This window comes from Sebastes umbrosus, chromosome 14 (genome assembly GCF_015220745.1).
Source record: "Sebastes umbrosus isolate fSebUmb1 chromosome 14, fSebUmb1.pri, whole genome shotgun sequence".
Classification (NCBI taxonomy): Eukaryota; Metazoa; Chordata; class Actinopteri; order Perciformes; family Sebastidae; genus Sebastes; species Sebastes umbrosus.
Genome location: NC_051282.1, coordinates 15,460,793 through 15,476,362, shown reverse-complemented (window position 1 = coordinate 15,476,362; position 15,570 = coordinate 15,460,793). Strand labels below are relative to the sequence as shown.

The 15,570-nt window shown below is 38.3% G+C and overlaps 1 protein-coding gene across 2 annotated transcripts; it reads right to left on the bottom strand.

The window, feature by feature from the left end:
• Nucleotides 1-357: 357 nt before the first annotated feature.
• Nucleotides 358-14,038, bottom strand: elac2 (elaC ribonuclease Z 2). Of its 2 annotated transcripts, XM_037793293.1 has the most exons (25): nucleotides 13,938-14,038; nucleotides 13,492-13,762; nucleotides 12,399-12,449; nucleotides 12,241-12,311; nucleotides 11,316-11,380; nucleotides 11,144-11,201; nucleotides 10,986-11,054; nucleotides 10,789-10,893; nucleotides 10,408-10,463; nucleotides 10,263-10,321; nucleotides 9,105-9,177; nucleotides 8,910-9,022; nucleotides 8,709-8,807; nucleotides 8,474-8,612; nucleotides 6,689-6,774; nucleotides 6,290-6,405; nucleotides 6,050-6,146; nucleotides 5,042-5,180; nucleotides 4,902-4,940; nucleotides 4,703-4,812; nucleotides 4,049-4,148; nucleotides 3,222-3,342; nucleotides 2,710-2,788; nucleotides 2,255-2,399; nucleotides 640-879 (listed from the first exon to the last, which is right to left on the bottom strand). In XM_037793293.1, exons 1-25 carry the CDS (start codon nucleotides 13,957-13,959, stop codon nucleotides 640-642), a joined length of 2,523 nt encoding a protein of 840 aa, XP_037649221.1. In that variant the 5' UTR covers nucleotides 13,960-14,038. The 2 variants fall into 2 exon arrangements, with proteins under 2 accessions (XP_037649220.1, XP_037649221.1); XM_037793292.1 differs by lacking the exon at nucleotides 13,938-14,038 and having other exon boundaries at nucleotides 358-879; nucleotides 13,492-13,841.
• Nucleotides 14,039-15,570: the final 1,532 nt, after the last annotated feature.

Sequence of the window (15,570 nt, the reverse complement as noted above, 5' to 3'; positions counted from 1 at the left end):
CTGATTGGTCAATCACGGCGTTCTGTAATTTCTTTATAACAGACCGTTGCTATGTAGAGAAGACCATTGCTATGGGCGCAGTTCTGATGTCGGACTCTGGCGGACCGGTTTTGTGTCAAAATATTGATTTCTTCAGTAAGTAGCCGTGTAATAAGTGGGATAATGTACAGCTAGCAGGTCATTGTTGTAAAAGAAAGAATCTCCTTCAGGGTGATGAGAGACATCTGGGTTTCTTTCACAATAATGACCGGCTCACTGTACATTATCCCTTACATATATCTATTAAAATAATTAATAGAGTTAAATAAAATCAGAATTTAAAATCCATTCAATTAAAAATATGTGGAACATGACAGCTGGTGTTGATAGAGCTTTATGTTTTTATGAAAATGTTGTGAACCACTGATTCACACGTCTAGACTGATCTGTAAACTACAGACTGTGTGGCATCACTTTATTCTGTTTAATGAAAAAGCAAAACTGAGATTCACAGCTCATCTTTGCATACTGCGATGCAGAAAATATACATTGCTGTTTCTTCAATGAAACCACACGAGCCAAATAAAAATGTCTAACTCATTTAAATAAAAACAACTCAGGATGCTCTCAGTTAAAGTCTGTTTGTCCGTCAGTCAGGCTTCAGCTGATTTTCAGCCTCTTCGTCTCCACATCGTGCGTCGTCGCCTCCTCCTGGTCTCTTTTGGCTGCTCGGCCCATGTCGGGCGTCGTCTGCTCGCTGTTCAGCTCAGAGCTGCTTCCTCTCGGATTCCTCAGTTCCCTCCTCTCCCGTCTCTCCTCCATCTCGCCGATCTCCTCGGCGAAGAGGGTTTTAAGTGCGGGAATGAGCCTGGGGAGGATTTTAAAGTCCCCAAAGCGAATCTGAGCCGAGAGGAAATGGAGAAAATGGTCAACCAACTTATTTTTTATAACTCCTAAAAAGAGTGAAGTTCATAAATACTGTCTTGCAACTAACATGTGTTCAGCCTTTCATCTAAAAGGAAGGAATCTTTATGTACTTCAGGAATCAGCAACTAAACCAATATAAAGCTGTTCAGGCAGACGTACTGCCTGCAGTCTCATATTAACACTCTTCTTGTCGGAGTTTCTTTATAATTGAGGCTCAAAACTTTTCTGGTTGCTACTTCCTTTTATTAAATCATATTTAGACTTATAGTTTTCATTAATTTCTGCCTCGGTAGAACAGTTAATTCATGCCCCCTGCTGGCCATTTCTCGTCCCTTATCTCCTCCTAACTTCAACTCAGGATTGTTTCGTCAAATTAAAGTACTGTATATTCTTTTGGATGATTTGTATTGTACAGTACGCTAGTTTATTCTTACATACATACATTTACAGATCAGAAATCTGAATATTGGATAAAGCCTGGTTCAAAATTGTAGTTTAATTTTGTTGACACATTCAAATCAAAGTTACAGAAGATATCTGTTTTTATCACTCCATAATTCAAAAAACAGACATAAAAAAAAAACATTTTTGCCATGTTTTTCAGAATAAAATGTGAAATAAATTAAGCTATGAATGATATATGAACAAACTCCTCTGTAAAAACCTTAAAAATATAGACGGGAATGAAACGGCCTTTAAAGATATGTAGTTTAACAGGGTAAAAAGAAAATGTTAACTAATAGATATCACCATGAAACTTCCCCAGTTGTTTACGACCTTAATTATTTTCAGACGTTTTATGTTTAAATATGCAAATGAGGTATTATCTAATGCTAACTTTAGATGAATTTAGGAGAAATCTACAGACACAAATAAACAAAGTAGTAAAATAAACGCCTAAATGTGTATTTTGGATACTTTCTTTCCACTAGTCTGAAACAAGACGTGTTACGGAAGCCCATAATCTCAAAAATGACCAGAGCATGAAAAACTGTTGCTTTAAATTCACTATCATTTACAATTGGCAAGTTTCCAGATTCAGATCAGGAATTATTTGATTAAAGAATCAGTGAAACAAGAATAACAATCTCACCATCTGAAAGCAACTTTTGATATTTCACAGTTTGATACTGGTGCCACAGTCACATTACATTCTCTAATAAAAGCCATTTAGATATATCTAAAGTAGAACCACTAAAAAACTTTCTTCAAATGCATTCAGATGCAATCGTATAGACCAGAAAAAAAGAAGTTAATTCAATGCAGCAGCAGATAGCTGTCAAGTTCCGGGTGATATACATCGAATCAGCGGCGGTGAAGATAACATCGTTGTTCTACAGATACTTACTCTCATGTGGTCGAATGATATCCCCACTCTGTCGGTGAAGTCTTCACTGAAGAGAGGGATCTTGGCGTAACGCTGGCTGAAGTGGTTCAGCATGATGAAGTCGGCGTTCATCCTCATGCCGATACCGATGGCCTGGGAGGTCGTGCTGTCAGAAAAAACATGAAGCATAAAGTCAGAGATTCACTGCTTTCTCTCTGAAGAGGGAAACATTTGTTTTCTATGGACATAAAAGATGTTTTTTGTGAAGACACTCTCACTCTGGCACCATAAAAAAGGTGCAAAAATCAATGTCAATATCTGTGGAGAGTAAAGAAATTTAACAATGCACTCAGAAATAAGTGCAACTTCAAAGTGCATTTCTTTTCGTTGTCTGATAGAACTTTAACTGCCACCTTTTTTACTTTTATTAATTTTCATAAACTGCGTTAAAGCAGTTTGTTTTATTTTTCCCCCACCTATGTCTTTTCTCTACCGCTTCCTCCTCCAGCCCGTCTTCCAGCGTGGCCTCGTGGATCAGTAAGGTTGCATTCTTCCCTGCAAACCAAAAAGAAAAAAAGTGGAATCAGAGGCCTGAAGCACTTCCAGCCTCTTCCCTTCCCACAGGAAATCAATCAGGTAGTCGGCGTAATCAACAACCGCCACGCCCTGTTTGTCCGCTGAGCCGAGCCATCTATAATGAACAGGCGTGGGATACTCTCGCTGTCTCTGGGAGGCTCTGCTTGGACAGAATCCAGTCAAGCAATTTAAGAAGAGCCAATGAAGTGTGATCCCTCAGGAACCTTTAGAAAGAGGCTGCCAGCTACGAGAGTGATCGAGAGCATTAAGAACACAGCTGATACATTATTCAGATACAGTTAGATGACCTTATATGAAGCTCTGAGAGCGTACGCTCAATTTGCTCTTACATACAGTACGTCCTTGTAGACACACTTGTTAATCACTCTGAGTGGTACCATACTGTACTAACCAGTGTGTACGAACGCATCGCAGGGCATGGTGTCGCCAGAGAACGCCAGCTTCCAGCCGGACTGGTGAGTGATGCTGCAGGCGTAGGCGTTCTTACAGTGATGCACCGTGCACGTCTGGAACTGAGACACAAACAAAAATAATAAGTACATTTAAAAAAAACAAACAAATGTGAAGCCATTATTAATATTAGAGCTGTCCAACTTAATGTGATAATAACATGTTAACGCAAATTGCGATTTTTAGGTTGTAGCAGGCTCAGTTTTAAAGCTAGAGTGAAGATAGCTTGACGAGAAGGAGGCTAAATAACGCTACAAACTTGGCCATTTTCAAAGGGGTCTCTTGACCTCTGACCTCAAGATACGTGAATGAAAATGGGTTCTATGGGTACCCACGAGTCTCCTCTTTACAGACATGCCCACATTATGATAATCACATGCAGTTTGGGGCAAGTCATATTCAAGTCAGCACACTGACACACTGACACACTGACAGCTGTTGTTGCCTGTTGGGCTGCAGTTTGCCATGTTATGATTTGAGCATATTTTTAATGCTAAATGCAGTACCTGTGAGGGTTTCCGGACAATATTTGTCATTGTTTTGTGTTGTTAATTGATTTCCATTAACAAATATATAAATACATTTGCATAAAGCAAGCATATTTGTCCACTCCCATGTTGATAAGAGTATTAAATACTTGACAAATCTGCCTTTAAGGTACATTTTGAACTGATAAGAAATGTGTGATTAATTTGCAATTAAGCACGATTAACTATTTTAATCAATTGACAGCCCTAATTAATATTGAAGGATGTGATATCAAAACACCTTTTCCAGATCATTCTTCTTCAGCAGCGCTTGGATGAAGGACTTTGTCCTCTGCTTGGGCTCCTCAGCATCGTCAACCAGGACTTTGTTAGGGATGAGGCTGAAACACAAAACCCATGATATTAAACACATCGAGCCACAAAAATAAAAAATATATACAGCCACGTTAGCGACCCAGTGAGTCTGTAATGCTCACGACTAACTTTGCTATTAAAAGGAAAAAATGGTGTTGGCTCAATTAAAGGATTTATCTCCGTACTAGGGGTGGGCGATATGGCCCTAAACTCATATCACGATATTTCAGGGTACTTCTGCGATGATAATATTCTTGACGATATGACAAAATACGGAAAATATATTTTATTATTAATTGCAACAAAATAAGCATGAACGCCTTCAAGTATTTAGTGAGTTGTTTGTTTTATAGGAGGTGCAGGGAGGAGAGTTGGTTGGTGTCGAAAGCTGCCTCCAGATCAGCTAATAGCAGAATTTAATAGCCATGTTTCCACCAGTAGAGGGCACTCGCTATGCATATTTATAACACAATATGTAGAATTGAAATAATTTGCACTAATGTGACAACATATGGATGTGAATCCATCAACATGTTTTTGGGGTTTAGTTACTTTTTAAGACGTCTCTATGTTCACATACTTGATATGGTTGAGGATCTCCTCGCAGTAATCGTGGTACTGGCCGAGCCAAGTCATGATCTGGTACGGAGCCACCAAGGAGATGGGGCTGAATGGCTTCCCTAACGTTGTCTAATGAGACACAAAACATTTACGAATAATTATGAGTCATTTTCAAACATTAAATGACCAAAAAGGAAACAATCTTTTCCTTTCCATACCAGCGCTCTTTCCCTCTGATACAGCAACATCAGCAGCCCCTAAGACAAAACAGAGGAGGTTATTCTGTAGCAGCTCACTTTTCACTGAAAATGATTTCATGTATTAAACCACACCATGGTTCTCATGAACAACTGCTTACTGTGTGGTGGTCAGCGTGCATGTGAGAGATGAAGACGGTGGAGATCTTGGACAGAGCGTCGTCCACGGCGTCCCCGTAGTGTCTGCAGAGCTGACCGAAGGTTCCTTCTCCACAGTCCAACAGCATCGACTGACTCGGGCTACGTGCAGACAAACGGAGGACGGACATCATTACTGGACAAAGGCTTCATTCACCAACTGTGAATAAGAATTGCTTTTTTCTTAAAACCCACACAGAGATTCTGACGTTCACCATTGTTTCCTGTTGAGGGATTTGTTCTTGGGTCAGAAAAGAATCTACACACACTCAAGAGCAGATTTAAGCACATTTGAGCGCTGATATAATTTGCAAAATAACAAGTTATTGCATTTTCTTCAATTTTAAAGTTGTATAATATAGGATTTAAATTAATTAATATTTGTATCAATTATATTTTTCTAATAATTTCATTTTATACAAAGCATTATGGTCTTTTAAAATAAATAAATATTAGCACTTCAACACTGAACGAGTAATAGTATCCAATGCATCTTTTTTTATTATTTTATATCCATTACTGACACTACTAAATGTGACCGCTTGTTTGGCATTCACTTCCTGCAGAAGTACCTCCACTTCTTAACTAATGAAGGTTTTTTTAACGTTTTGGAGTCAGACAGTGCTCCATCCTCTTTAGACTTTTATTTCGGGCATTCTCATTCTCTCAACTTTTCTTTCCAATTTCTGTGTGCACACGGCCCTGCAGTCTCATGCACCCTTATGTAGACTGGTGGGGTGATTAGGGTTAGGATCAACTAGCACACATTTTCAACTCACAAGGACAATGGGATTCATCATTAAAAGAACACAGGTACGAACAGTTCTGTGGTTTAAGAACATGTCATGAATTGACTTTTCTTAGGGACCTTTCTCAAGAACAAATTTAAGAAAAACTTTTTTTTGACAGAAGTATTTCCAGGTGCAGTCCAACTATATACACATCGCTATAGTATAACCTGAGATCCGTACCTCATATTAACTAAAGTGCCACTGACGTTTCTGATCTTCATGGGAAGAGCTGATCCGGTTCCCAAGAAAACCACCTCTGGGTGTTTATCTCCGTTCCCTGCAGTGGAAAACAGAACCGTATTTTCTACAATGACTTCTTTCACATCACTGAAGGACCATCCACTTAAAAGTAAGAAACATTTTGTTGGGCTATAAACGATAAAAAAACATCCCTCTGGGGTTTAGAGGGGAGAAACTCACCAGAAAGCTCTGCAGCAGCGTCAGTGGAGCAAATCTTCCTGCACTCTTCCAGAAAGTTTGGGACCTCAGACGCCTCTTTCACAAACTCCTCCGTGTTGCAGGAGGGGATGGCGTCTCTAACGAAGGAAATACAGAGTCAAGAAGACACACACCACTGCCCGCAACAACACTGGCGGGGGGATTCTTTCCACATCTGACCTTGATGCGCCTCTACAGAACTTGACAGAAAACGGCAAAGAAAAAAACACTGACACTTGTAAGACGAGGTTGAAAAAGAAGAAAGAAGAAGCGGGCAGGCCGAGTGCAATGGTCCATTCCAGATTGTTTTCTGTGACAAGGCAGCGCTTCGAGCTGCAGAGTAATGTCGGCTAAATTGGGGGGATTGAAGGACAGACTAACCTTTGCCACTCCATTACGGGTCTGAGCTGGAACTTGAGCAGACACTCGGCTCTGACGTTGGGGACGTGCAGGGCAGCCTGAGCCTCCTGGGAATAAAGAAACAAGCTTTTACGGCCCACACTTGATTTATCACTTTGTGAACTCTGCTTTAAAAGCCATTGTTACTAAGAGCCACTGCAGTCAATACTGTCATAAAAAAACAGTACATAAAAACGATAATGGAGCAAATGTGAATGATTATAAAATAATTCATAGCATAATATATGATATTATGTGCGTAAAATGACAGCAGGTTTTGCCGAGGGGGAAAACAAGCTACATACCAAAAATGTGAAATAAATGATCACTGGGATTAACTCTACTGATTATTTTCCAATTAATGTCATGATAAAATGTTAGGAAACTGTGACGAATGCCCATTAGAGTCCATGGTGACATTTACAAATATCTTGTTTTTGGTTAACCAACAGTCCAAAACCCAAAGATATTTATTATTAGAGCTGCAACAATTAATCTACTAATTGATTAGTCGATCGACAAAATAATAATCGTCAACTTTTTTGATAATCTATCAATCGTTAAAGTAATTTTTCATGCAAAAATGGCAGAAAATACTGTTTTCAGCCTCTTTGGAGTATATTTCCTGCTATATCATATTAAACTGAATATCTTTGGACAAAACAAGACATTGAAAGACATCACCTTGGACATTTTTCACTATTTTCTGACATTTTCTAGACCAAACAATTAATCTATTAATCTAGAAAATAATTGGCAATTGATAATTAATCAATAATGAAAACAATCATTAGTTGCAGCCCTATTTCTTTACAAAAGGTATGAAACAGAAAAAAAGCAGTAAATCCAAACAATGGAGAAGCTGAATGTTGTTAAATGACAAACAATCGATGATGATAATTGTTGTCAATTGACGAATCAAATAATTGACAATGAGTTTCAGCTTTAAGAATTAGAAACTTATCCCTAATTGTGCAGTACATAAAGAATGAGGTGGACATAATAGGAAGAAAGAGAGCATAAACTTGGTTCATAAACCTTTCTTTTCTATCATTTAGTAAAATGACTAAGTGACATATTTTATGGATATTTCATATTATATTCAATGCATAACAATAACAGTACAAAACAACTGATAAACTGTACAATTAACCCAAATAGTGAACACAATAACTACAGGAAGTTTGTGTAAATGAGCGATTTGGATGAATTTGGAGCAGATTATTTCCTGTGATTATTACAGAGATTTGAATTAAAGAGATGAGTTTTCTGGTTATTTTAGGAACTTTTAACACAATTATCTGTCTATATTATGTATTGTTTTTATTTTTAACAATCATACAGGCTTAATAGGCTTCTTTTTTGACAAATTCTGTGTTATTTTCTCCATGACGATTGGCCATTGTTTTATTAGCTCTTTGGTTGTTTTAACTGAGTACTTCTCTAATGCAGGACGAGGCTGTTTAGCAAACGGAAGGCTCTTGTGTTCAGGCCTTCACCGTGCCCTTATCCTGTTTATATCTTTAATAATGATCCAAACTTTAAAAATAATTATTTAATTTAGTTTTCAATGAATGAAATGCTGCGATATAGGCCAACTGTTGTCTTACACCCCTTAAAATCAAAAAGCCCTGTCGACCCCCCCGTGAAGCTTTGGCGACCCCTAGTGGGGGTCAGCAACAGTGATTTAATTTTAACCTGTATTATCAGACTCCTCACCTTGTAAATATATTGAATTTAAAGAAATAAAAAATGGTTTTGTGGTACCTTTGTTGTGTAAGACTTGAGTTGTGGGAAGATGTTTGGGTGAATCATGTTCAGCTGAGCTTGAATCTTGTGACTTCTGACGTTGTGGACCGTAGAGACTTGTTCATTCAGGATCAGGTGTTCTGTTGTGGACGGAAACCTGCAGAAACACACAGAAAACTCTCAGCTTAACTGAATGTTAAAAAAAAGCAGTAATCTCTATGGATACTGGTTTCAAAAGTGAGAGAAAACAAACCTCTCCATCCATTTTTTGTATTGATCGGATGTCAGAACAGCCTCTGGAGTCATGTGGACCACCAGCGCAGCAGAGTCCTCTGTCCCTCCTGTCTGGTATCTACAGGGGACGATACACGCAATTTAAATACAGTACGTTTTATTTCAGATAAATAAACGAGCATTAATGAGTTCTTAAAATGTACATCACAGAAAATCAAACCTTCTCAGCTGCTGATTGGTGCAAATAGCGTCGACAAAGTCCTCAGACGGACACTCGACGATAATAAAGACTGGTCCCGGGTCAGTGGGAGTACAAACCTGCTCCGGCCGGATCTACAAGACAGAGAAATCCAGTTCAGAGCTGCAGCCTGATAAAAGGGGGTTCATATCAAGAAGGTGCGGCTTTATACGGCACCTCTTTGCCTTCGTATGTGACACTTCTCCCGTCCTTCAAAGCGCCGATGAGTGGACCGATGGCTGCTGTGCCTCTGTGGGAAAAAGGTTTCGTGATTAGAGTTTCTGAACTGCAGCTTTATTACAAGATATTTAAAATGATGAAACTAATTAATGTAGTGCTGAAAGAAGCACATGCTGGTTCCAGCTTCTCCCATGTAAGATTATCCTGCTTTTCCTGTTTTATCTCATTGTAAATTTTATATTTTGGGAGTTTTAATCCATCACTTTGGGCTCTGGGATTTCACCAAGGGCTGAAGAAGTTGATTTTAAAATGATGAATGTGTCTTCCTACATCAAAGGTTTAACTTAGATTTGAATATTTGCACTTTCTATAACTCAGACATTTTAACATTGAACATATTTTTTCTCTTGCAGATAAACTTTTGGGATGCTTTTCAATATTGGATAAATTATAATGATCAAATTATTCAGAATCTAACATTTGAAAATATAACGTTTGGTCTCCAACTGGAGGACAAGAAAACAGAGTTTGGGAATAATAACTTAATTATTTTGGCAAAATATTTTCTTAAAAACTATTCCTATATATGTTGCATATCTAAACAAGATAATACTATACAAGAAATATATGAAATGTTTTAAAATTCAAAGAGCCCTATATCTTTATAAATAAAATAAATATAAATATGTACCTTAATTCCTGATTGACTTGTTTTTTTTTCATTATTATTTATTTTTGTCTTTTAATTTCCTTTTTATTATTATTATATTATTATTATTGTTATCGCTCGCTTAGTTGTTCTATTATTGTGAACTGTATTCTCTTGAATATGACATGTGCCTTTTTGAAAAAAATATTAGTAAAAGCTCTGGGCTCTGGGACATTGTGATTCTATGAACTAATAGATAAATCAATCTTATCTATAATAAAGAATCTTATAATAATATAACCATATTATAATAATAATAATAACAAAACTAATACAACTAACAATAACTAGACATTGTGCACAGCTGTATGAATCATTGTCAGTTCAAGGGCTTTGCATTGACAGTTTGAGTCAATCAATAAAATCAGTGAAAATGCACCACGTCAGATTGTATATTATCCTTACTAACAGAACAACTGGCCCATTTGTATTAAAACTCCACTCACACAGGCAAACCGAGCTCCTTGGCTTCAGCCACTAAGAAGTTCCCTTTCTTGGGGTGAAGCTGTTAAAGTAAAGAAGAAGATGTCAGACACAAAGTTCCTTCATGGTGAACATCACATACAGGATGACATGTCTACAGTCTCTTACCTTACATATGAAGGAAACCACCAGAGAGGTATCTCTATTTGCTGTTCGTCTCTCGCCTACAAGATATTAGAAACAAACATCACCCGTTGTGTCATTGAAAACACATCGATATCTGAATGTAGCCCCTTCATTTGCACTCTGCATTACATTGTGGGACACTCAACATTTAAGTGATTTTAGACTTATCATTTAGACCTCAGTTTGATTTTTTTTTTTAGCAACTATTGGATAGAAATTTGGTTTAAACGTTCATGTTTCCCCTCTGGATGAATTGTTATAACTTTGAAAAGTTGAAAATGATTCTGTGAACTCTTCAAACTACCAGATAATTTTCACAAAACCGTGATTAAGACCAAGCTTCAGGATTTTTCCTGGACTTACCTGTACTGCCTGGATCGTCTCTCCTGGGAGAGGGAGGACTACGAGAGGGGCTACTGTTCCTGCCTGATCTGGGGGAGAGCTTTCTGTCGTCTCCCCTCACCTGGGCTGTGAGTGAAAACACAAAAAGAGTCAGCTGTCAACCAAAAACACTATAAGAAGTCTAAGTGAAAATCAAGAGCATGAATATTTGAACTCACCAAATATTGGCACTTGATAAACTGTCATCGTATTGTCTGTGTACGTCTCTTCAGTGTACGGTCGAACCGCTAGGAGTACATGACACAGTAAAACGTCACACAATGCTGATATCACACAGAAATAATAATGCTAATTCAGTTCAGTATATTCAACGTACACAACTTGATCTCTTCCAGTGGTCCAGAAAATGACTTGATGGCGTTCAGATAGTTCTCCTTTGATTAAAAAAGGCACAGAATAAGCAGAAGAAGAAGAAGAGACAGTATATGTGAAGTGAATACATTCTGCAGACATACAAACAGTGAAGACTGTATTTTTGAGACTCTCACCAGCTGTGGAGGTCCAGAGAGGACACACTCTGGGACACCAGTGTCCTTCAACGTTAATATCATCCCTGCATGAGGAAACAACACAAAAAAAACTGCAATCTCCAATAACCAGAATCAGAAAAATTGTTGCTCTCTACAGTTGCTCTTATATACAAGTAGGGCTGCACGATTATGGCCAAAATGATAATCACGATTGTTTTGATCAAAATTGAGATCACGATTATTACTCACGATTATTCATTTATTTTAGTGACATCATATTTGTATTGCACTTTCACATTTAAATAAACAGAGCGGTGCTTTTGCTATCATTAGGGCTGGCTGCACAATGTTTGAAAAAACTGACATTGCAATATTTTTAAAATTAAATGCATCAATCTGGTGCACTTTGAGAGCAAAATTAGCAACATTAAGAGGCTAGATAAACAATTTGATGCTCTAAATTTAAATCATAAACACATTGGTTGTACAGATAATATCTATCCCCAAAAGTGAAGCCATAACATCTCGATCGCCGGCTGGTGGCTGGATGTTTGTTTAGGAAGCGCTTGATTTGATATGCAGCAGAGTTTTTTATGAGCAGAACGCGCATTTTAAAACGTCAAAATCGCAGTTGATCATGTTCATTTAATTGTGGAAAGCCAAAAACGTGATAGCGATTAATATTCGATTAATTGTGCAGCCCTATAAACAAGCATAAATAAATACAAGAAATATAGAAATAAAGAAGTATGTAAAATGTAAATTATGTCCATAATGCTACAATATATAACACAATATGCATATAAATAAATAAGAAAAATAAGAAAAACAAAACTATGAGAGAGCTGAGAGTGAACCAGAACAATAAAGTTGTGTGTCAGACAGCTAAACATTGAATATCCTTAGAGCCAAGGGGAGCTGTAGTTCCCAGGTTATCACTGACCTGATAAACCTCCCACATTCTCCCAGCTCAGTCTGGTCAGGAAGATGTTGTCCAATCGAGCAGCTTTCAGTCTGTCAGAGGAAAAACACAAGAATATGAATTATCTCAGTCATCAGAATAACTATGATGATAAACAACATGTGTTCAAACCAGCTTACTTGTGTTCCTGCATGAGTCTCTGTGTTCCTTCACCACAGTTGAACAGGTATCTGCAGCAGAGAGGAGGGAAGTTATAGTCAGAGTTGTGAATAAATAACTATGTGACAATACTGCTGTTGGCTAACATGTGCTGTCATTTTGGTCCTTTGTAGGCTGCATGATATCTTCAGGTTTAGTTATAATATTATGTCTATAAATGGTCAGGTCGGAAAGAAGTCTCCAAACTACAGCTGCTTTGAGGGCCCAAACATTCATATCTGTGTTGTTGCATATACTGTAACTGTGTCTACACTGGGTAGACAATGTGAAAACTCTAAACTAAATTGTTTATAACTTAGTTTTAATTTGGCTAAACCTCATTTAACTGAGGAACACCTGGAATCATCTTGAAGACACAAAGGTTTAACTCCATCAATTTACTACTGAGCAGTTGTTCAGTGTCTCTCTGAAAATGAGCCATGATGAGGTGGAGAAGTCGAGTTTTCTCTCCCAACACTTTAATTACAATATGCTGAAAGGTTATTATGGGATTTTTGCCCAATGATGCCAAACAATATACTGCCTACTGCCACTTTAAGAGAACACATCTTACTATATTGTTAATGTTTTAATAATGGTGCCACTTTATGCCATCCTTTCTTTAAAAGACAGAACTTTAATGTCCCCTGCAACACTTTGTACCTCAAATACTTGTGTCACATGTTATTTTCAAAGTAAAAGCCTGAGCTACTGAGACTCATTACATATTTGTGCACAGTCATTATACAGTATAGTGCAGTTATTGTCAGTATTTGGTGTGTAAGCGTAAGTGGTCTACTGGGAGCAGTGCTGGTTGTGGAGTCTCACAGCTGCCTACTTAAGCTTTAAGAGACCACATCTTACTATATTGTTAATGTTTTAATAATGGTGCCACTTTATGCCATCCTTTCTTTAAAAGACAGAACTTTTGCAACACTTTGTACCTCAAATAATTGTGTCACATGTGATTTTAGGAGGTGTACACAGCCCTTTTTTTCAAAATAAAAGCCTGTGAGCTACTGAAACTCATTACATATTTGTGAACTGAAATGTATATATTTATGTATACACTACCTGTTGTACTCTGAGAAGACATAGAGTGACGCAGCGTTGTCTCTGCTGCCAGCACCGATCACCTGCAGGTACACCGTGGACGGTCCGTGGACGTCCCGTTTGTTTCTGCTCTCTTTGGTCTTCACCCTCCTCAGAGGCTCCTTATGCTTGGCTTTCCTCAACCCCAGCTGCTGCCTCATCTCCGGGTTATTAGTAGTAGTATTAGTAGCCATAGTTCGGAAGAACTGGGAAACAGTCCGGTGGAGAGGATAATCACAGCTTGTTGTGCGAGCCGCAGGAGCAGCAGAGAGAGATCTGCCTTTAAAAACCAGCAGAGTGAAGGACCTGAGCTTCAAATGGACCCTATTCATACTAAATACGCCACTATAATTACAATAACCAGCGCCGATTAATCAGTTAATGCTCGTTTATACATTTCCACACGCTTTTTTAAAATAATGAGTTACCTAAACGTAGCTGGGAGTACATTCAGCAGGACTTTAAAGGTTGAGGTTGACACATGTGACACTTCTCTTCCGGCATCTAATGATGACGTCAACGAAGTCTCGTCTCTCATTGGTGGGTAGAACTATTTACCAGGTCTGTGGACCAATCACAGCGGCGCTTTGAGAGAGGGAGGCGGGGATAGCACTACCTCTATTAAGCCTGGGTTCAGATTGTGCTGTTATCAGCAAGTCTTTTTTCTATCTTCTGCAGGGGATTTATGTCTATGCATAAATAAAATATAATTAATTTCATCATTTTTTTTTTATAATAAAAGTTGAAATTAAATGAAAAAATGTATTTTCAAACCTTTTTGATTTACATCCCCGGTCAGAGTGTGCATCTATTTAAAGGGACTGTTTGTAACTTTTTACATGTATAAATCTACCGGGTCGGTTTCCCATGCGCGCTCGCACGCATTTGCGAGTGGCTACGCTGTTCAGACTCAGACTCCAACACAAACTACACGGAAGCACCAAAACCTCAAAGTTATATCTAGTGAAGCCCGTCTTGCAAAACAGTGTTGGCCGCGGTCGTAGTACTCAGGGGAGACCGTAGCTTTGGTCTCCAGGTCCGGAGTCTCTGCTGTACTCTGCTCCTCTGCCTGCTTGCCTTCACTCATACACCGCGCTCGTTCTCGCTCCACCTCACGTTCATGCGCGCACACTACACACTGCAGAAGAGTTAGTAGCTCTGAGAATATCTAGTGAATGTACAGTGGACGTTTGTGCAGAAATAAATGCTGCAGCTCCTCCAGACCAACAGAGGTTCTCCGTGTCTTGTGAAGTGACAGGGCTCCGCAGCAAGAAACGTTTTTGTCTCCGACCACGGCCGGAGGGAGACACCGGCACCTGGTCGGAGACGATAACGTTTCTTTTCCTGCTTCAGCCCCCGAGGCTGAAGCAGGAAAGCCATCACTAGGGTCAGCATTGATTCATGGAGAGACCTTCGTCTGGTCAGCTAACATTACTGCCAAGCAGGTGAAATATAGAGTGATATTGTGGTTTTAGCTGACGTGTGTCGCCTCACTGTTTTGAGCGATGCTCGTTCAGGTATATGTAGAGCGAGCAAGCGCGAGCCCGACGCTGACTTTCGTTACAAACAGTCCCTTTAACAATATATGCAAAAATATGAATATATTTTTTATTATTATTTTATAACAAAATCCAGTTATCTTTTCTTCTTGTGAAACAAAATATGACGTCGGCTTGCGTAAGCTAGTGCAACGAATATCAACCAATTATATAATAATATGACATCCAGCCTTTGGGAGTTTGCGATGTTAAATGTGTGGATTACCTCTTTTAGGTGGAAGAAGTACTCAGGTATTGTAATTAAGTAAAAGTAGCAATAATACAGTGTAAACAGTAGTCCTCAATTCAAACTCTTACTTAAGTAAAAGTTTAAAAGTATTACCATCAAAATATACATAAAGTACCAAAAGTAAAAGTACTCATTATTCAGAATAATATGTATTATTGGATTATAAAAATTGATGCATTATTATATTCATCACTTTAATGTTGCAGCTGATAAAGGTGGAGCTAATTTGAATCACTTCATATCACGCTGGGTAGCTTAATCTATAATAATAAA